Raw genomic sequence first — 21,714 nt, 5'->3', positions numbered from 1 at the left:
CAGATTTGTGATTACTGGGGGCGAGGGGTAGGGGGAAGAGGTACTGGATGCACAATCAAAAGGTACAAACTTCCAGTTAGAAGATAAATAAGTTCTAGGGATATTAGGTACAACATGATAAATATAATTAATGTGATTGTATATTATATATAAAAGTTGTTGAGAGTAAATTCTAAGAGTTCTCATCACAAGAAAAAAATTTTTTTCTATTTCTTTAATTCTGTAGATGCTCACTAAATTTACTGTGATAATCATTTCACGATGTATGTAAGTCAAATCATTCTGCTGTGTACCTTCAACTTATACAGTGTTGTATGTCAATAATATCACAATAAAACTGGAAGGAAAAAATGAATGCATGAGCAGATGGTATCTCCTGAAACTATGTGGGGTTCCCCTACTTAAGGTAAAAGTCCCACAATAACGCGTGAACGGAGTTATTTAGTCAGCAACCACTGAAAGCAGTAAGGAGTTAGGAGCCTTCAGCAGCTTCTAGTTCATCACTGACAAGAATGACTTAGGTAATTGCTACAAGGAAAGAAGCATAAGTCATTTCATTTTAAGGAGGCTATCTTTATATGCAATTTAAGTTAGTCTTAGGTTTAGAGCAGAATATAAATCTTTAATTTAATAGGAAAAATATTTTTGTGGTTATTTGCAGCATGCTCTTACTACCCGCCAATAAGAAAGCACTTTTCTTCCTTACTTCCTCCTACCTCTCTCTTGCCTGCTTTGGACATATAAGTGGCATTAATCACTTTCCAGTAACGTTTTATTCCCTTGTATTATTGAAATCCAGATTATTCTCGGAAAAGAAGAGATGAAAAGGTAACTACTCCTTTTGGTTTAGGTAGTAAACTACTCGGCAGTACTTAGAGGTTTTATTTTCAAACTTGTATATTTGCAAACTCAGTAAATGTGATAGCCAACTTTTTTTTTCTTTTTTATAATAGCTAAGAGTTGCTGATTACTGAACCATGTGCCAGTCAATGTGGCAAATCCTTTATATGTATAATCTTATTTAATTCTTTCAACATAATGCCATGCTGGAGTTAATATAATTATAACCATTTTATGGAATAGGAAACCTAATCTTGGTCTAAACCTACCGTGACATATCTAGTATATGGCAGGATTCAAACTTAACACTAGAGTTAACTTCAAAGCTGTACACTCTACTCAGCCTTTTTCCTCTACATATTTTTACTACCCAGATTCACTGCCACATTAATTTGCTATATTATTAATTATAATTGCATTTTTTCATTTGACCATTCCTAAGTGTCAATCACGCACGCCTCTGGAGGAAAAGCAAATCAAATTTTTTATATCCCTCGAGGAGTTACAAAAAATTGGAAAAGGTATGGAGATGAGCACATTGCAATTTCAAAACCCAAGAGCTATGTAGTAGTACACAGATTGTAGACAGGACCCCTCTGATTGCTGATATATATGAATGTAAATAATGCTCAAAATGTGAGAGAAAGGCCCTCTTTCATTTGTGAGGCAGAATGGTGTTAAAAGTGGACTCTGGTGTGAGCCTGTCTGGGTACAAATCCTAGTCCTGCCCACTGTAGGTATATGGTCTTGGGAGAATCACATGCTGTAGTTTCTCCAACTTTTAAAAAAAGAAATAAAAGCAACACCTACTTTCTAGGGGGTTTTGTGAGGATTAATGTATCTATTGCTTAGAACAGCACCTAGCATGTAATTGTTAGTCATTATTAATATTAATGTTCAAGCCTACTCATTTCCTAGCTAGTATTTATGTATAAGTTTGATTTTTCTTCCCTACGCTACCATGTAGTACTTGTGTCTCAATGAACTTTATTTGCCTCATTGATTGATTGATTGATTGACTGTTATTTGGGGGATGGGAGGGCTGTTTGTTTTCTCATGCTCTGGCCATTTTGATCCTTTCCTAGAGAATCTCACCTATTTCTCTTTAGATATTCTCATTCAGTTTAAGAAACTAAGTCCTCTTCTTTATGTGCTGCAAGGTTACTACTCTTCTTGTCAGACAGAGGATAATTTTCAGTCTGAAAAGAAAATCTTTTGGAGGAAGGAATAAAGCCAGGGAGTTGGGTATATGAGGATACAACTTTCTGGGGATATCTGCTTCACTCCTTCCTTGTATCAAGGTCATGTTAAAGTACTTTTGCTTTTCTGTTTCACATCCAGGTAACAGAGTTGATACCCACAGAGAGAGAAAGTGTCTCTCTTCCATTTTTCAACCTGTTATAGAAAATGTTAAGTAACGTGAGGTCCACGAAAGATCCCTGCATGATATAACTTAATAGGATAATCAAGGTGGACACACACCATGGTAAACAGATTTAGAATAGCAGCTAGCCCTTGTTTATTTTTAAATAATGGTGTTAAGGTTTGTGGTTTCTGTACCTGGGTAGACATCAGAATCACCTGGTATGCTTGTTAAAAATATAGATCAATCTTTACTCTCCACCTCTCTCACCCTCTGTCTCATCCCCACGTCTAGTAATCTGCTTCATTAAATCGGAGGTAAGGCTTTGGAATCTGTATTTTTTTTTTTTTTTTTTTTTTTTTGTGGTACGCAGGCCTCTCACTGTTGTGGCCTCTCCCATTGTGGAGCACAGGCTCCGGACGCGCAGGCTCAGTGGCCATGGCTCACGGGCCCAGCCACTCCGTGGCATATGGGATCTTCCCGGACCGGGGCACGAACCCACGTCCCCTGCATCGGCAGGCGGACTCTCAACCACTGCGCCACCAGGGAAGCCCTGGAATCTGTATTTTTAATAGCATTGGGAATCACTGTCTAAGATGATTTATACTTGTATTCATAAGAAATTGACTTGATAATATAATAATAGTGAGTCTTCATTTTTTTCTAAATTGACATTGAAAACTATCTTATTTTAAAACAAGATCCAATTTCCCTAAACAGTCTTTTTTCCTGAGTCCTGATGAAGAGGGACTGGGAAAAAGGGTTAAAAAATCAGTCATCTTTAACTTGTTAGATTTACAGAAGCAGAATTTTCAACCTGGAAGAGAGACTAAAAACGTACTCATATTTTTTTACTTTGCAGATACAGAAACGACTCTTTCAGTGTAATGAGGGGCTACAATGAGAATTCACAGATCCACAGACATGATGACTTCCCAGAGCAAGACAGTTAGCTAGAAAAAAATTCTTGATTTCCATCATGCTTCATGGTCGCTTCATTTCTTTAATAATCACCCAAATGGATTGGATCTATTTCTCATTTTATGGCATTTAAATACCCAGTGTATTTTTTTAAAAAAAACATGGGCATAGTAACTATATGCAGCATCCTTCTTATCAAATACCTCTTAGAAGCACATTTTGAGAATTAAATGGAATCTTACCTGTAAGAGGCACCTTGACATCAAGGCCATAGAATAAAGGCAAGAGAGAAGAACAAGAATAGAAACAGAAACTGCAGAAGAAAAAGAAGAAGATTATGTAAATCTGAATTTCTGTACTGCCATTCAGGTCGTACAAAACCTCAGCTTTTCCACTTTGCTCAAATCTGACCATTTCTCATATATACACCAAACACCTTTTATTTCAAAAAACCATACCTTTTATTTATCCACTGGTAAAGCAATGCAATGAATAACTGGTGTTCAACTAACATCGACTGATACATTTTAGAACTCTGAGAGGGTCTTAACAGGCCATCGGCCTAAGCTCCTAATTTTATAAGTAAGAAAAATAAGCACAGAGCAGTTAATCAATAGTCTAATTGCCTATAATCTGATGGTATAGTGAAGCCTAGAGGTTAGACCTTCCAAGTCCTACTCTATTACATGTTATTGTCTCTATTTTTAATGTGTTGAGAGGGTAACTTAAAAAATTAAAAATGATCAAAGTGTACACAATCACTCAATGCTATCATTATTTGGTTAACGTGTTAGGTTTTAGGACTAAGGTGTTAATCTGTAGGGTAAACATATGATCACTTATCCACAGTGGGGCACTCCTCAGAGGGAAATGGAATTGTATTAGTAATTACGTCAGGGCAACAGGTATAACCTGGGTCTGTCCTGGTTGAGTGAGGATATGTGGTCCTCCTACTGGTATGAACTATGCTTATTCATCAGAGGTAACTACACACAGTGAATGGATGCTGCCGCTCCAGGCTGTCATGCTTCTGAGATAGATTTCTCCTTATTTGACTCATAGAAGTTAAATGGAGTCCGATATTTCTCTCTTCACCAAGAACCTTCACCAGAGAAGCAGATACTTGGATGGAAAACATGCTTGTGTAGCACTGGTAGAAAACCAACTGTATACTAATTATAAAATGTCATAGGTCAGATCAGTTTTTTCGAATACTGATTTCCTCGGTGATTTACAGAGTCATGAAGTCTTTTGCCTTGTTATCACACTTCAGGAGCCTTCTGCTGGTCATGACATTTTTGAATAGGGTCCTGTATGGCAGTCTCATGTTGGGCACATTATTTGCATATTTCCTTTAATGCCATACATATAAGGCTCTTGCTTCCCTGTGGCAAAATTGCATGAACAAGTTATAGACATGGTGTGAAGAGCCATGTATTAGTGACTGGTCTAGTACTATGAAAAGCAGAAACTCTGTCTTTTTTTTTCCCATTCCTTGAAGATGGATAGTAATAGGATGGCACATGGAACAGGAGTGGATGGAGGAGAGGAATGGAAGGCTTCCACTATTCCCATGAGAAGGTCCGGTGTCAGAGCTACCTCTCTGGGCATGAGGGGACACCCATCACTTGATTTACAATGAGAGTCTAAATTCCATGCTATGTGGTAGGCAGGCTGTGGCACTTAGGGTCGGATACCTGACCTCTGGTCTTGATTTGCCATAGACTGGTTATATGATTTGGGGAAAGTCGTTTAATGTCTCTGAGCCTTTGTTTTATTATCTGTATAAAAGGGGAACATAATATCTGTGGTATGTTCCTCAGGATAATTATAATTAATTATAATAATTATTATTTATTATAATAATAATTTTAATGAATGATGATAATTCATCATCAAATGAGATGATGAATGTGGAAGTGCCTTGGATGGTGAAGAGCGGCACGTGGGAAGCAATTTTGCTATGTTTGTTTTTATCACCTGATTTATACTCAGGTGCATGGGAATTAGGAACAAAGAAGGAATATTGTATGTACCCTGAGAAGGCGTTCAAGTACTCCAGGGGAAAGAATGAAGACTATCCCTGACATAAGTGATCTTTAGCCTTTTCACTATGCTTGTGGATGAGTAGAATTGAGGTCAAGTGAAGAGAAGGTACTTTATAAACCTTATCTGTCATTCTAACCGCTAATCAAAAACCAACTGGATTGTTTTTGAAGTGGCTTAGTTTGGTACTACATATGGAGTGTGCTGCTTTGATAGTTAAATAATTGTCATTTTCTGTTAAGTACATTAACCTATTATCATAAATATTCAGGAAGTTCAGACCTGTAAAATGAAAAGTTCACATTTAATTTGGCGAGGGTGGTGACCTGACTAGATGTTAGAAAATTCCTTTGTTTGTTTGTTTTTCCTCAGTTAAGTGGGGACTGAACTGAACGAAGTTTCTGGGGAAGAGCTGGCAGCTTCCTCCTTGAGCCACCCCAGGACTGTTTACAAATTAGCAGAGAGACTGACTAGGACCAAGGGTAGCCATTTAAATACGTGGAAAATGGAAGATAGCAGGTGTGTCCTTTGACAGCCAGGGAAACTGTGGACAACCCCTGCTTTCTATGGGTCTTTCTGCCAAACACTGGGAAATTAGATGCAGCTTTTCGTTTACTACACTCTTACCCTGAAGAACTAAATAGCACAGTTTGGAAAAGAGGAAAATTCAAATTTAAAATTTTGTATAAGATATGTAACTTTACATTTGGAAATTTTAAAAAATATACTTTAATTTGACTTATACTTTTTTAGTATTTCCTAATTTTCATGTAAGTGACCTCATTTTTTTCCTCATGGAACCCATGAGAGGAGGTGAGGGTGAGTGTTACCATCCCTATTGAATAGATATGGCTTAGACACAGTGGGTAAAGTCACTTACCCAAGCTCAAATAAGTACATGAAGACCCAGACTACATAAGAATCTAGGTGGCTGATTGTTTGGCTACTGGACCCTACCAGTGGCCTTTGAGCTCACATAAGGGCAACGATAAAAGCCATTTGGAATGAACCAAATTCTAATCACTATCTCAGAAATGGCAGGTGGTTTGCTATTTGCTTCTTGGGTGCCCATGAGATACTGCAAAACAACCATGCTTTTTCGCAACACAGGGATTCAGGCTGCTACTTCCAGTCAATGAGACTGGAACTCCATAGAACACCTCTTGCCATCCCTGCTGTGTTCCTTGGCAGGGTGCCCCTGGCATCGCAGGCAGGATAATTCTTTGTTATGCAAGACTGTTGAACTCACTGCAGCTAAGGAGCATCCCTGCGCTAGCCCTCTCCCTTCTCCCAGAACACACACAATTCCAAATGCCCTCTTTACCTCACCCCCACCCCTGCCAAAAGTGTTGGCTGACTTGGAAGAAGCAGTTCCTCTCTCAGACCACTGGGGAAGTGACATGAGGGCATAGTTTTCATGTGTCAATCTAAATTTCTGAATGTATTATTGAGGTGAAATTGCAGCACAAGGAGGAAGGGCTTTTTATGAATAATGGGAAAGACTTTTTTAAAAAGGGACTAAAAAGATTTTAAAAAGGAAGAGGAACGTAGAGTAACAAAACTCAGAAGAAACTTTTGGCAAAGAAGTGAAGATGGGAAAGGGAAAACTGAGGAAAGAAAACACTGATAGAAAAGGACAGGAATCAACACAAAAGGCAAAAATGTAACTGAAGGCAGAAGCTTTGCTAGAATCCTGGTGCCTGACTACAGGCAGAGTTCACGTTTGCTGTAACTATACCTGCCTACACAAGATACACAATAGCTGAGAAGAAAGAAAACACGGTGAGTGAAAACAATATTATTGTCTGATCTAAAAAATAAAGATTGAAATACATATTGAACTTCACATGTACCTTTTCTTCTAAGTCCTTTATCTGTCTTTTCTGGATGTCTGTTTTATCTTCTAAGTCACGAATTCTCTGAAAAAGAAAGGGATGGGAAAAAGAAGCTTTTCAGTCTGTTAAGTTAAACAAGAAGATCATTCACCAAACTAAAACACAGAACTTTCTATAAAAACATAACATCTGGAAATGTCACATATACGTTTTTCTATACCCAGTGGGTTATTGCATTTTTCAAAAATTACCCGTACTCACAGTGAAAATCATTTTCACTGATTATATTTTAAAAATATTTGCCATCCCTTTCTCTTCTGGGTCAATCTATCCCTGAAGATCCCTTCCCTGTGAGAGAGGCATGATTTTCACCCCACTGTCCTTGGGCTTGGTCAGGAGACCTGTTTTGGCCAGTGGAACGTGAGTGGGAGTGAGATGTGGGAAAGCCACATCCTTGTAGAGACAGCTGTATGTCCCAGAACTAGAGAGCAAGAAACAAATTTTGTTGTAAACCATTTGATTAAGGTTTTTGGTTGTTCATTACCTCATTAAAAAATGGCTAAAACTGGCTCACACAAATGCAACTATCCCATCGGTTTCTGTTCTACCTTTTTTTTTTTTCCAACCTTATTTCAAATCTGTTTCAGGGTGGAATTTCCTCACGAAACAGGACTGACCAATTTTCACAAAACAAGGTAGCAAATCCACTTCAAAAAAATTCAAAAGAAGGAACTGATAAACGAGGGGAAAAAAAACCCCAAACATAACAAGAATAACACAAGTAATCCTGAAGACAAAAAAGTTCCAGAACTGTCTTTGAAATTACCTGTAAACTATAACAAAATTCCAGTAATTTAAATAGCACAGATTTGAAATTGACATTACATAGACTAATTTATAAGTGAAAAGAGTCTTCAAATTTCCTTCTGGCAATCTAAAGGCCTTGTATGTTCATGGTCCAGGGTTACACAGGGCAAGCTTGTAATTTAATGCCTCTTTTGGGAATAATTAGAAAATGGAGAACTGGAGTTTAAGAAGAAAACAGTGGAAGCTAAACAACGTGATAATATAGAAGGAGAGGTTTTACAATGCAATGTGGGGAGACAAAAGGGAAGCTAGAACAAAGAACAGTTGAACTTGGAAATCATATCTTCCTCTCTCTAAAGTGGTTCTCAACTGGGGGTGAGTTTGCACCCCAGATGACATCTGGCAATGTCTGGACATTTAAAAAAGTTAGTTAATTTATTTTAAAGTGTAATATTCAGTGGTTTTAGTATATTCACAAAGTTGTGCAACCATCACCACTATCTAATTTCTGGACAGTTTTGAATCACATGTGATCACTGGTCACAGCTGGGGGAAGGGGTGCAACTAGCACCTAAGGGGTAGAGGCCAAAGATGCTGCTAAACATCCTGCAGTACACAGATCAGTCTCCACCCCCCCACCCCCATAAAGAATCATCAGGCCCCAAATGTCAGTAGTGCAGAGACTGGGAAATCCTGCTTTAAAGGAAAGAGGGTGAGGTTTGTGCAGGAGAGGAGGGTGTGTTTTGTCAGAAGGACCATGAAATTATGTGACCATGATGTGTGTGACAGTGAATGATAAATGTGTGTGATGTGTGTGCTTGTATTTCCATAGTGCGGCTTATGCTCCAAAGCTACACAGTGAAAGGATAAATTTGCTAGCTATTTCTACCTTGAGTGTGCAAGAACTTCCTTCTTATGTCTGCTGGATGTAGAGGCAAGCACTACACCAATAAAATCATGAGCTTACTATGGCATCTATGCAGCCACCAAGCCTGTGCTTGTTGGGCACCTTCTCACATGTTCAGGACTGTGCTGGATGTGACGGAGAATACAGGCAAGGCATCAATTAGTTCCTGATCTCAAAGAACTATCACATCCAGATGGGGAGAAAAAATGTAAAACACAGGGACAAACAGATTAAGCAGAAAAAGTAAACAATGGCGAAACTATGCACAACTTCATCGCCAACCTCTAACACCCGGTACAGTGTTTAGCACAAAGAAGCTGCGTATACATATTTATTCAATGAGTTAGGTAAGCTACACTGTGTGCTGAGGGCTTTATGTCTTTTTCCGTCCCATCTGCTTGCCAGCCTGCCATCCAGTCTCACAGTAAACTCTATGGAGTCCAAAATAGATCCCTTTTCTACGACTTTTGGTCTCTACTGCTACTAAGTACACCAAGTCCCCCATCATGACTGTGTGAGAGGTTACTGCCGGCTCTTCCTGCTTCTAATCTTGTGCATCCTACATCCACCTATAGCAGCCAGTGTGAACTCTTAGAATGTGAAATGATCACGGCAGTCCTTGAGTTTTAAGGGGGCGAGGAAGAGGGAGAGGGACAGTTAGCCAAGTTGCTCTCAGAATAAAATGCAAACTCCTTCAAGGCCCAGCATGACCTTGGCCTGTCTCACCTCTCCAGATTCATCTCATAACCACCTTCCCTTGGCTCCATGTGCCCCTGCCATACTGGCCTTCTCTCTGCTCCTTAAATATTCCAAACATTCCCATGATAGAGACTTAGCCCCTGCTGACCCTAACTTCTGGGACACCTCGCCAAAATCCTTGCGTGGCTGATTTCTTGGGATTTCGACATTTTCAGAGAGGCCTGCTCTGATCAGCCAGTCTAGAGTGGCTAATCCTACTCCCAAACTCACTCTCATTCTCTCCCTCTCCCTCCCTCCCTCTCCCTCTCTCTCTCTCTCTCTCTCTCTCACACATGCACACATCTTCAGAGCACTTGTTGCCACTCTCTGAAATTGCCCTGGCTATTGCTCATTTGCACTGTCGCTTTTTCCCTCTTCATCGGTAGGATACATGAGAACAATGACCTTTATGTCTTTCTCCACCATCACATTCCCAGCACCCAGCACAAGCAGGCCCTCAATAAATGGTTCTGAATGAGTGTACGAAAAGGGTATGGAATGTCGATTTTTTCAGTAGTATGTAGTTCATTGTGTTCATCAGGGAGAGCATTCTGAAGAGCTGGATCTAAACTGAAAAATGAGAAGATTTGGATAAGTGCAGCAGACTCTGAAAGACATTTTGGGGTGAGCAATCAGGAAAACAAAGGCTTGGAGGTGGGAAATCATGGCCTAAGGGGTACGGGAAGAGTTCTGCATGAACAGAGAGGAAGGTAAGCTATGACGATTGTCTCAAATCTGGGTTTTAGGGGAGGAGTAGCCAGCTACTGAAGGACCTGGAGATAGCACGACTAGACTCAACTGGAAATTGGGGTCATGGAGGCTTTTGAGGAAGAATATGACATCAGAAAAGGGGAGAAGGACAGGGGAGACCCCAGGGTTTTCAGCTTGAGTGCTTTGACATATGGTAGCTCTACTAACCAAGACAGGCAGATGGGGAGAGAAGGGAGAAATAAGGATAAGAATGTGTGTTTAGGTATGTTTCATTTGAGTTCACTCTAAAACATTCAAACAGAAATGTCTAATGAGTGGTTAGTGATATGCTCTAGAATTTAGACTGCATTATAAACTTATATATGACAAATCCTGGCCAATGCTTTCTGGAATAATTCTCTCAAATCAAAGCTACTGATTGAAAGGAAAGTAAGAAATAACTGGAAAGGCATATTCTAATGAATATCTGGTTGGGAGACAGAAAATGTCAATGAAACTCTCTGAGGCTTAGAAATATAATGTACTTAACAGTTCAGACTGGGTAACTTAAAACAAAACAAACAGGACCATCTCTTTTGGGAGTGAAGTACCTTAGCTGACTGAAGAGACACAAAAGCATTGACAAGGCTTTAATCATAAAAAAATTTAGATAACTATTTGTCCATCTTAAAAATAAACACTTCTGCGGTTCTATGACACACCTCCTTCTTTGCTGAAATTAATTAAATGCTATTGCAGCCTGAGAAATTTATGCAGAGGACATGTTCATTCCCTTATAGAAGGAAAGAATGCTTGCATTAATGCAATGATACCGTACAGTCTATTATTGAAAGCTTTAAAACTCTCTTCAGAGTCAAAATCCAAACCTTTATGATGGAATCTCAAGAACCAGTGAAACAAACATGCATGTGTTTATCATCTCTGGGACAAAATGGCTTCAGAGTTCCCTGTTAACTTGGGTAATTTGTTAGCCTGTAAAGATCCACAACAAAGAACCCCTGTTCCTTTTCTACTCACCTTGATCTCTAATGACCACGTGATTCTTACCTCCCGTAGAGCCCATCTGGATTTCGTACCAGTTGCTTATTTCAGCTTATGAGTACCGAATACCCTAGTCTGGAACTTTCAATTCTGGAATTATTTCAGAATCTGCTTTTTGACCAGGACCCTAGTCTTTGCCTGTCAATCTGTGACATGAACAAATAGTTGGAATTAAGAATTTTGGCTATAAGTTAATATTGGGTGTTTATTTTGAGCCTTGCCGGTCTAGATAAATCATATAAATTATAGATGATTCAAGCTGTAGAAGACAGCACAGTGCAATGTTTCTGTGCACTGGCCTTGGAGTCAGGCCAATCTGGGGTGTAATTCTGGCTCTGTTGCTTACTATCTGTCATCTTGGGCCAATCACCTAAGCACTCTTTTCTTCAGTATCATGATCTCTTAAGCTGGGATAGTGAGAATACTTACAGTAGTGGGCTATTGCCAAGATTAAATGAAACAATGGAAGTAGAGCCCTTAGTTTAGCTCCTGACCTATAGCACATGCCAGTAAGTAAGAGGCAGCTTCCATGCTTTGTTGCTGTTGCTGTTTATTCTGGGAATAAAGAGAAAGGTCCTTGTTCCCTTTTACCCTCTTCGGATTATTTGATCAGGCTAGGTTATGGACTGGGATGAGTAACAGCGGGGAAGCATTATATGTGTCCTGGACTGAGTCCCAGAGAGTCCCTTCCCAGCATAAGGGACATAATCAGGCTCCATGAGATTCAAGGGGTGTTTCATGACAAAGTAGTCGCAAAAACAGTAGCATGACACAGTGCTTCTGAAGTGCCAATTCTCTTCAGATTAATTCATTATAAAACCAGGGTCCTGTTTCTGAGTGTAGGTGGAAAACAACAGTTACTTATTTTACTCTTTGAAAATAGCTTCTAGCTCCCAGGCTTCTCCATACTCATACTCAACACTATGTACTGAGCACTTGGTCCCATTTTCTTAGTACCACCCAACACAGATGTAGTGACTACATCCTCACCTGATGGGCTTGCTGTAAGAGCTCCATTCTCTCCTGTAGAATCTGACAGTCGTACTCTCTGCTCTTCCTCAGCATCTGCCGCCGTAACTTTTCCACTGCTGTCCTCAGCTCCTCTTGCTGTTTTTCAGTTAATAATTCACCAAACTTGATAACAGTTTCTTGCTGCAGAGCATTGTACAAAGTCGCTTCTAGTTCCTGGATTCTCTGGCAAATAGAATTAGAAAACCTTGGAATTTAGCATCTTACGTGTGGTGTGTGAATGTACACATGTGTGTACATGTGGAGGGATGTATTATTTTAGTCTCACAGGATCCTAGCAACAGAATAAATTTCAAAGCTTATCCAGCTTAGGGACTATCCCGATGGTGCAGTGGTTAAGAATCTGTCTGTCAGTGCAGGGGACAAGGGTTTGATCCCTGGTCTGGGAAGATCCCACATGCCGAAGAGCAACTAAGCCCGTGCGCCACAGCTACTGAGCCTGCGCACCACAACTACTGACCCTGTGCACCACAACTACTGAAGCCCGCACTCCCAGAGCCTGTGCTCCACAACAAGAGAAGCCACTGCCATGAGAAGCCCACACACTGGGACTTCCCTGGTGACGCAGTGGTTAAGAATCTGCCTGCCAGTGCAGGGGACACGGGTTCGAGCCCTGGTCCGGGAAGGTCCCACATGCCACAGAGCAATTAAGCCCATGCGCCACATCTACTGAGCCTGTGCTCTAGAGCCCATGAGCCACAACTACTGAGCCCGTGTGCCACAACTACTGAAGCCTGCTTGCCTAGAGCCTGTGCTCCACAACAAGGGAAGCCTGCGCACCGCAACGAAGAATAGCCCTCGCTCGCCACAACTAGAGAAAGCCTGCACGCAGCAATGTAGACCCAACACAGCCAAAAATAAGTAAATAAAATAAATTTATATATAAAAAAAGAAGCCTGCGCACCGCAACGAAGAGTAGCCCCCCACTCGCCACAACTAGAGAAAGCCCGCGTGCAGCAATGAAGACCCAACTCAGCCAAAAATAAATAATTAAAAAAAAAAAAAAAAGCTTCTCCAGCTTAAATATCCTTTTGATGATCCCCTTTATAAGATGCCATAAGGATCATCTAGCCAATACGTGAACTACTCCAATGATGGAGAGTTTGTTCTTTTTCTTGGGATCCTGTCCATGTCACATACTTTTCATTTTTAGCAAGTCCTTACTTTGTTATAATAACTGTATATCCTTCTATTCTCAAATGTAGCTGAAAATAAGTTTGTTCTCTCTTTCATTTGACAGATATTTAAAGACATCTATCGTGGTGGCCATATTTTTAGAAATAAGCATTGAAAAGTGGTCCAAGTTGGAATAAAATACTTGAAATTGGAGATATTTCACACACACAATGCCACCTCTCTTCCACATGACACACCTCTGAAGATGGCTTTATAGTCTCCATTTTTTTCTTATAAAAATAAAAATTGAAAAAAAAAATAAAAAAAAATAAAAATAAAAATTGAGAAATATAGCCTAGAGTCTTTGGAGTTGGTCTGTTTTTTAATACTCTGAGATTTATAGTTGCTCTAGCTATAAAATGCTTCCTTGAGGCTTTTCTTTTTTAGATGAAGAGTCTACTGCTTCTTATATCCCAGTTTTCTTTTCTTTCACATGCTTCAGATACAGTTACCAAAATCTATCATCTTATCCCCTGTGACTCTGACATAGGTGAAAGGACACGCCCTGGTGAGGGATGTTCTCCAAGCTCCTGTCCTGGACTAAGCAGGTCTCACCTCTTAAAAGTTAAATATATTAATAATTATCTGAATGAGTCTTCAGTCCTGGAACACACACACATGCAGTTTAATCTTACCGTGTGTAGGTAGAGAAGGCAAGGCTAAAAGGATAGGAAGGGAGGGAAAAATTACCTCCTTCTTTATTCTCTAATCAGCGGCCAATACTCATCCTCTCCTTTCCCCATCAGTCAGTGCTCAGAATCTCTTATTCATCTTGGGTGGGGAGTACTAATTCATCTTTGTTATAAGCAGGGGCTAAGTGCTTCACTCTTTTCCCAAAAGTGACTCAGGCTGCTTCCAGGAAAGCATTATAAAAACCTCTACTAGCAACTCCTCAAAATGTTCCTCTTTTTCTCTTGAGTCATTACAGTGTATTACGGTGGGGGGCAGGGTGGTGTCCACACAGAGAGAAGAAGTGCAAGCTGTAGGCCAATATTAGGAATGATGCTTTATGAATTTGGTTCGGGGGGTGGATCAAATGTGCTCCTCCTTCAGCACAATCTTCTGGAGGAGAGAAAAAGGCACAGCCCATTTCCCTATATATTCTTTTTTTTTTTTAATTTTTAAATTTTATTTATTTTTTTATACAGCAGGTTCTTATTAGTTATCCATTTTATACATACCCATATATTCTTACTGTGGCTGGATGATGGTAGTTAAGGCCACAATGTCTGGAGTCAGATCTAAACACTACCTACTTGTGTACCAAGCTGGGCCAAGTTCTTTCTCTCTCTAAGCCTTCATTTTCTCATATGTAATATATAAATAATAATATTCCCTATACCTCTTAGGGTTGTTGTCAGAAATAAATGAATTAAAAATATGTATCACATTAAATACATCATTATTGTATCCCTAGACTAGGCTCCCCAACAATCAGATTTGATTTAATAAAATTTCTCTTTAATCTACATTGCCATCCAATCTGTTGTTCATTTAAATATTATTTAACAACACAATTCAATTTTTTAAAAATAATCAAGTATAATGAAATATTTATTAACTATTATAAGAGTATTGTAACAGCAAAGAACTAGAGATATATTTGTTCTAGAATGAGAACTGGAAACCTCTGAATAAATGAGCTGCACGTTGTGGTCTATTCAAATACATGACATGACAAATTACACAGGATGCTTTACTCCAGAGCATGTAATCGTAAACACTCGGAGTGTCTCCAATGCTTGTTGTACCTACCATATATGCTTGGTCGAGAGCTTGTTTCCTGTAGTCTAGTTCTTCTTCCAGATAGCCTTTGATTTTGCAGAATTGTTCCTAGAAAAAAGGGCGACATTAATAGATAGAGTCAGCTTAGTTAATGAGAAAGTGATATATAAATTGTATTGATTAGCGTTTTCTCTAATTCCACTGTAAGACAAATCACTAGTATTTGTAGGGTCACAGATTTTGTCTTTTAGGGAAATAGTTCAACTTTTATAGTTTCACACAGGGAATGTACAAATCAATGGAAAGAAGAAAAAATATATAACAAACAATCCACATGGAATGTCTTAAAGGATTTCTATACCAATTTAAGAGTATGTCATTAAGGATAGATTTTTGTTTGTTTGTTTGTTGGTTTGTTTTTTGGCCTCACTGCACGACATGTGGGATCTTAGTTCCCCGACCAGGGATCGAACACATGCCCCCTGCTGTGGAAGCACGGAGTCTTAACCACTGGACCGCCAGGTAAGTCCCTAAGGGTAGACTTCTGACAAGATAAATGCTATAGATGCTAATAAATATATCTGTGTAAATATACTGGGATAGTATATTTTTGTAAGAATGTCATGAAATGTAATAGAGCAAAGTTGTATAATAAAAAACAATTTATTCAAACTCATCGGTGTATCATTAGCAAACACAAAGATAATTTAGAGAGTGGGCACAAAGTTAACCACACATATTGCTCCATCCACATACCAACTAACAGACCAATTTATCCATCTGCCTGTCTCGCTAAGACTTATGAAGGGGTGGTGGAGGCAGGGGGTTGGGGGTGGGCATCTGCTTTAAGAAGAGTCATGGGGGACTTCCCTGGTGGTCCAGTGGTTAGGACTCTGTGCTCTCACTGCAGGGGGCATGGGTTTGATCCCTGGTCAGGGAACTTGGACCCTGGTGTGTCCTAAATAAATAAATAAATAATTTAGGATGGCAAATTGCATGCTGCATGTTTTTTTTACCACAATTTAAAATAAATTTTATTTTAAAATTTGAACACAGGTGTACAAATCTCTTTGAACACAGGTGTACAAATCTCTCTTCAAGAGCCCGCTTTCAGTTATTTTGGGTGTACTCCCAGAAGTGGTGTTGCTGTATCATATGGAAATTCTATTTTGAATTTTTTGAGCAACCACTAACCATACGGTTTTCCAAAGCAGCTGCACCATTTTACATTCCCACCAACACTGCACAGGGTTCCAGTTTCTCCACATCTTCATCATCACTTGTTATTTTCTGATTTTTGTTGGTTTTTTTTGATAGTAGCCATCTTAATGGGAGTGAGGTGGCTTGGGGATTTTTAATACCAAAGTTACACCCATCATTTCTGTCAATTTGGTGGAAAAATTATTTAGCCTAAGAAAGAAAACACCTAACTGGATTTTCTTCAGCATTAGTTCTGGAAATACTACAAAATTACAACATGATATTTCTGGAGGCTATAACTTGAAATTGTGGGGTACTTCTGGGCATTCTGTTTCACAGTCTATACACAAAATAATGGCAAGCCTACAAACTTCCATCCGTGCCAGATAAAACTGCTAGAAAACAGTTGTTTTCCATTTGTCTTGTCAATTTTTCTTTTGTTTTCTGACATCTCATTTTTACTCACCATGTCACTTTCCAATTCCATCATTTTCTGGTGCAGGGCAGCCTCTGCTCCTTCAATTTGCTGGATCCACTAAGGGGTAAACCAGACACAAGTGTTTGACATGATTGCTTGACATGGTGTAAATGGTGCTGCCTCCTGAGCTGCTTAGTGTCTCTTCCCCTTATATCTCAGGAAGCAGACTAAGAATTGGAGTGAAAACTTGGTACATTTTAACTCTTAGCTCAGAAACAAGTTTATAAATTTCCACTCATTCATTCATTCTACATTCAACGAAAGCCTTCATTGATATCTACCATGTGTGAGACAATGTGCTAGGTACTAGGGCTGTGATGGTGCATAAGACCAACACATGTTTTGCCCTCATTGGAGGACACCATGGGAGGCTTTCTTGGAAATGACAATTGCACTGGGTGTAAGGAATGAGTCAGAGATGACTAAGCAAAGATGAGGGGCAAGTTCCAAGCAGAAGGTATGTCTAATTCTCCATGATTGGAGGGAGCATGATGAAAGAAAGAAGGCCAGGTGAGACTGGAGAAATGGCATTTTTTTCAGTATATGACACTGATTACAGCTAAATGTTGAGGAATCATTTTTGTTGAGTGGAGACAAATTTTAAATCACACAGAAAGAACTTATCTTTCCTAACACTTAGAATATATCATTCTGTTAGATGGTGTTGATATTAGCACAGATCAATACCCTGAATGAATTTAGACTTTGAATAATATAGTGTGAGCCTACCACATATATGGTTTCAGAGAATAAATTGTTATAATGGGTCTCCATCAAGTTAACCATAAGCTTATCCCTCAGGGAGGCAATTAGGCAAATAATTAAGTGTGTGGGTCCTAGAGGCCAACTACCTTGGGTCTAATCCCAATCCTAGCTTTTCATGGCTATGTGGCCTTGAACTGTTACCTGGTTTCTCTAAGCCTCAACTTTCTTATCTGTGAAATGGGATTAATAATAATGTGAAGATTAAAGGATGTAATAAACCTAAGGTCCTACTGACAGTGTACTGCATGTACTAGGTAACCAATACATTCTTGTTTTTGGTTAACATTCATTTTTGTACTTCCACACTGTTAGAAATTTGCCTCACTACCAACTATTTCTTCTTTGTTTGTGATAAATTATGTGGTGTACTGAGCATTTTTCTATATACTAAAGCCTTGGTATTCACAAGGGGCCACCATATCCAACAGCCCCTTGGCTGTAAGGAACACGGGGAAAGAAAAAAGGCCGTGGAGACTGGAGAGGTGTTAATCTCTCAGCTCTTGTGCATACACATGGCTTCCCTCATGAAACAAATTTCAGTCCAAAGTCATGGGTTTCTTGTAAACACCCTCATATTGCAATTGTGTACCATCAAGCTTTATTAAAATGCTTCCTCTTGCTGGCTGCCCATTTACCATTGAGAAACAAATTCTCTTGTGTACCATGTTTTTTTTTTTTTTAATATTTACTTATTTGGTTGCGCTGGGTCTTAGTTGCAGCAGGCGGGCTTCTTACTTGTGGCTCGTGGGCTCCTTAGTTGCGGCATGCATGTGGGATCTAGTTCCCTGACCAGGGATCGAACCCTGGCCCCCTGCATTGGGAATGCGGAGTCTTAACCACCGTGCTACCAGGGAAATTCCACACTATGTTTTTAAGAGAACCGTGAAGTGAAGTAGTCCGGTCATGGGCTTTAGCTATAGATTTGTATGTTGGCTCCCGACTCTGACTACGTGGATGATGCAGGATGAGGAATGAATAGCCCAGGCCACAGTTTTCTCACAGATAAAATGAAAATAGTGGATGAATATAGGGTGGTTGTGGGGAGCAATGAGATAATGCACAGACACTATTTAGCATAGTCCCTGGCCCATAACATGTCCTCACATAAGGTCACTGCTCTTATTATTTTTAATACGAAGTCACAATAGGATTTCCTTGTTGGAAATTTGTCTAGGCTCAACCTCTGGCTAAAGGTCACACTCTCAGATGGTAGAGAGATAATTCAAATGTGTGGTCTCAGGAAGTTCAAGATGATATTTACAATTACTTGGAGGTAGAAATGTTTATCTGTGAATCCCAAACATGGGGGGAGGAGGTGACTTTAGCTTATGAATTGCAAAGATTTGCACAAAAGGCAATTGCACAGACCATGAGCATTTTAAGGACAAGCTTGTGTCTTATTCAGCTGATTCCTCACTTTCAATCACAGTGCTAAGCGCATAGGCATCACCCCTTGATTGTTTAATCCGAACCCCTCACACCTGTTTTGCAAAGGAGGTAAGTGGAGGCACGAACTAATACGTCAAAGCTTTACTAGAACAGTTCCTACGTGCTATAGGGTACTTTCTGCTTTTAGTAGGAAGCTTGAGGGAACGCTTGCAATAAAGAATCATAGTCCTTCATGACTCCAACTGGATGAGATGCTCTGGTGTGAAAAACTAGGAAAACAAAGAGTGAAAAACAGATTCCAGAGTTGCCCTCGTGGAGCGTAGAGTCTAGTGAACTACAGAAAAAAAAAAAAAAAGTGTGGTTGTATTACAGTTGCTAAAAGCCATAGTAGCAGAAGCACAGGTCACTGTGGGAACACAGAGTGAGAAGACCTAACTGGGCTTGGGTGAATAGGAAGGCTTCCCCATGTATGGGAGGGTCTAATGATTAAGATTTAGCCAGACAAAGGTAGAAAGGGAAGAAGAGAAAATCTAGACAAAAGGAACAGTGTAAAGGACCAAGGGATGAAAATATGTAGAGGTAGACAGAGACAGAGACAGAGATAGAGTGATAGAGAGACAGAGAGCGAGAGGAGAGAGAAGAGAGGAGAGAGGAGACTGGAGCCCCAAAAGGATCTGTGCATGGCTGGACCTTGGTTGGTGACCAAGGAAGGAAGTGGGGTGCTGGAGAAATAGGTAAGGGCCAGTTCCAAGGGGGCCCTCTTGCCAAATTCTGGATTCTAGACCTATGTTAGGGACAATGTGGTGCTATTAATTTGATCACAAGAGGAAAGGGAAAGTGATAAGGTCTGTTATTAAATTGTGAAGGGTGGAAGTTTTTAAAAGAGCAAATCCCAGATATTTCACATGAAATACTTCAGTATGTGTCCCTAACACTTAAGGTCTTTTAAGAAATAACATAACCAAAAGGCCATTTCCACACTTTGCAAAATTAATATTAATTCCTTTTGTCATCTGATACCTGGTCCATATTAAAATTTCCCCAGTTGTCAGCAAAATGTCCTTGGTTTCACACTTGGTTTGCTTGAAGCAGGATGCAAAAAAGGACCATTTCAATATTTCTTAAGTAACTTTTTATTTCATAGCAATTCTTCCCTCTCCCTCTGCCATTTTTTAAATGTCATTGTTTTGTTTGAGTAACTTAACTGGGTCATTTGACCAGTAGAATTCCCTCATTTCAGACTGGAGCAAGGTGAATGCTTGCTCATGGTTTCATTTAATTTACAACATGCTTTTTCATGCATTTAGAAATTAAGAAAGCATCTCAAGGAACTTATAGTACATAAGTTCTTACTTTACCCAGCCATGTACACGTGACTGTCAACTATGTGCTGATTCTCAAGGTGCCCTGAATACAGCCAGTTACCAGGTTTCTTCACTTGGCTCTTTCCTTTTTTCTCTCTCTTGCATTTACCAGGTTTAGACACAAGGGGGTGAGAGAACGCGCAGTGTTGCTCTTCTGACAGTCCCCAGGTTGGGCTTTCTAAACGAAGGTGCAGGGAGCCACCACAAGTTACAGAGTCAGTTGGAATAACTGGTAGGTATACACCCAAGGAAAAGCCCACAGACAGAGCCATGCTCCAATTTACCACTTAACAAAACCCTTCTTTATTGGTTTCCCAGCTTGGTAAGGATGGCTTAAGTAATGTAATCCAGGTTTTGCATTTTTACAGAATTATATTTTTAAGAGACTTCAAAGCAAGAATTATCCACCCACCCTAAATCAGTGTGTAGACTCTTCTTTTGTGTGTTCTCATTCTATCTGGGTTATATCACCCTGAAGAATAAAATATTTATTAGGTATTCAATAATGCAAAATCATGTGCAAAGAGATTGTCCTTCAACCCCAAGTGTTAAGCCAGACACTGAGATGATTTGAATGTTAGTATGATTTATTACCTTTTCTGCCAGGGACAGCACAGTGCTGGCCTGAATTATAGCCACTTGCTCTTCATTTCTTAAATTCTGTGGCGGGGGTTGAAGGGGTGGGGAGAAAGAAAATAAGCTGAAAACACTTTTTGACATTTATACTATCAGAAGATACTGCCTAACTTGCCTGCCACATACGCATGCATAGAACATTCACAAACGGCCTATTCTATTTAGTAATAATTCCTAACAAAGAGTTCATTCAAAAGCTGTAAAAAGTACATTAAATGTGATGGTTTTATATCTCTAGTGCTGACTTGATTTTGTTTCACTGTAAGCATACTGCATGAATAGTCATAAGAAAAGCAGAAACCAAAATGAAATAAAGATAGTGGGAAGCAGCCACACAGCACAGGGAGATCAGCTCAGTGCTTTGTGACCACCTAGAGGGGTGGGATAGGGAGGGTGGGAGGGAGACGCAAGCGGGAGGAGGAGATATGGGGACATATGTATATGTATAGCTGATTCACTTTGTTATACAGCAGAAACTAACACACCATTGTAAAGCAATTGTACTCCGATAAAGATATTAAAGAAATGAAATAAAGAGTAATCTCTTCACAGCAGTTTGATGTGATTTAATCGATTTTGTTCTCTCCTTTGGTAATTTTTCAAGGGAAAAAAAATAGTGTGACTATTTCAACCTACATACATCATTCATCTAGTATCTCAATGAATGGTCCTCCCACTGAATTAATATGGCTTGACCCTGTCTGGAAGGTGTTTTTAGAAAGAAAAGGGATTATAGTTTCCTA

At 39.6% G+C, this 21,714-nt stretch overlaps 1 protein-coding gene across 1 annotated transcript in view; it reads right to left on the bottom strand.

The window, feature by feature from the left end:
* JAKMIP2 (janus kinase and microtubule interacting protein 2) overlaps positions 1–21,714 on the bottom strand; it is a 166,218-nt gene that overhangs the window by 7,775 nt on the left and 136,729 nt on the right. Inside the window, exons 16-20 of the mRNA XM_027081692.1 lie at positions 20,930–20,995; positions 16,806–16,874; positions 15,170–15,247; positions 12,200–12,403; positions 7,024–7,089 (exon numbers count right to left, since the gene is read on the bottom strand). Coding sequence (XP_026937493.1) covers positions 7,024–7,089; positions 12,200–12,403; positions 15,170–15,247; positions 16,806–16,874; positions 20,930–20,995 — 483 coding nt within the window. The remainder of the gene's footprint in view (positions 1–7,023; positions 7,090–12,199; positions 12,404–15,169; positions 15,248–16,805; positions 16,875–20,929; positions 20,996–21,714) is intronic.

Source organism: Aethalodelphis obliquidens, unplaced genomic scaffold, assembly GCF_003676395.1.
Source record: "Aethalodelphis obliquidens isolate GAN/ISIS:26980383/991018 unplaced genomic scaffold, ASM367639v1 scaffold45, whole genome shotgun sequence".
Classification (NCBI taxonomy): domain Eukaryota; kingdom Metazoa; phylum Chordata; class Mammalia; order Artiodactyla; family Delphinidae; genus Aethalodelphis; species Aethalodelphis obliquidens.
The sequence above is the reverse complement of the archived record's forward strand: the minus strand, read 5'-3'. Positions and strand labels throughout refer to the sequence as shown.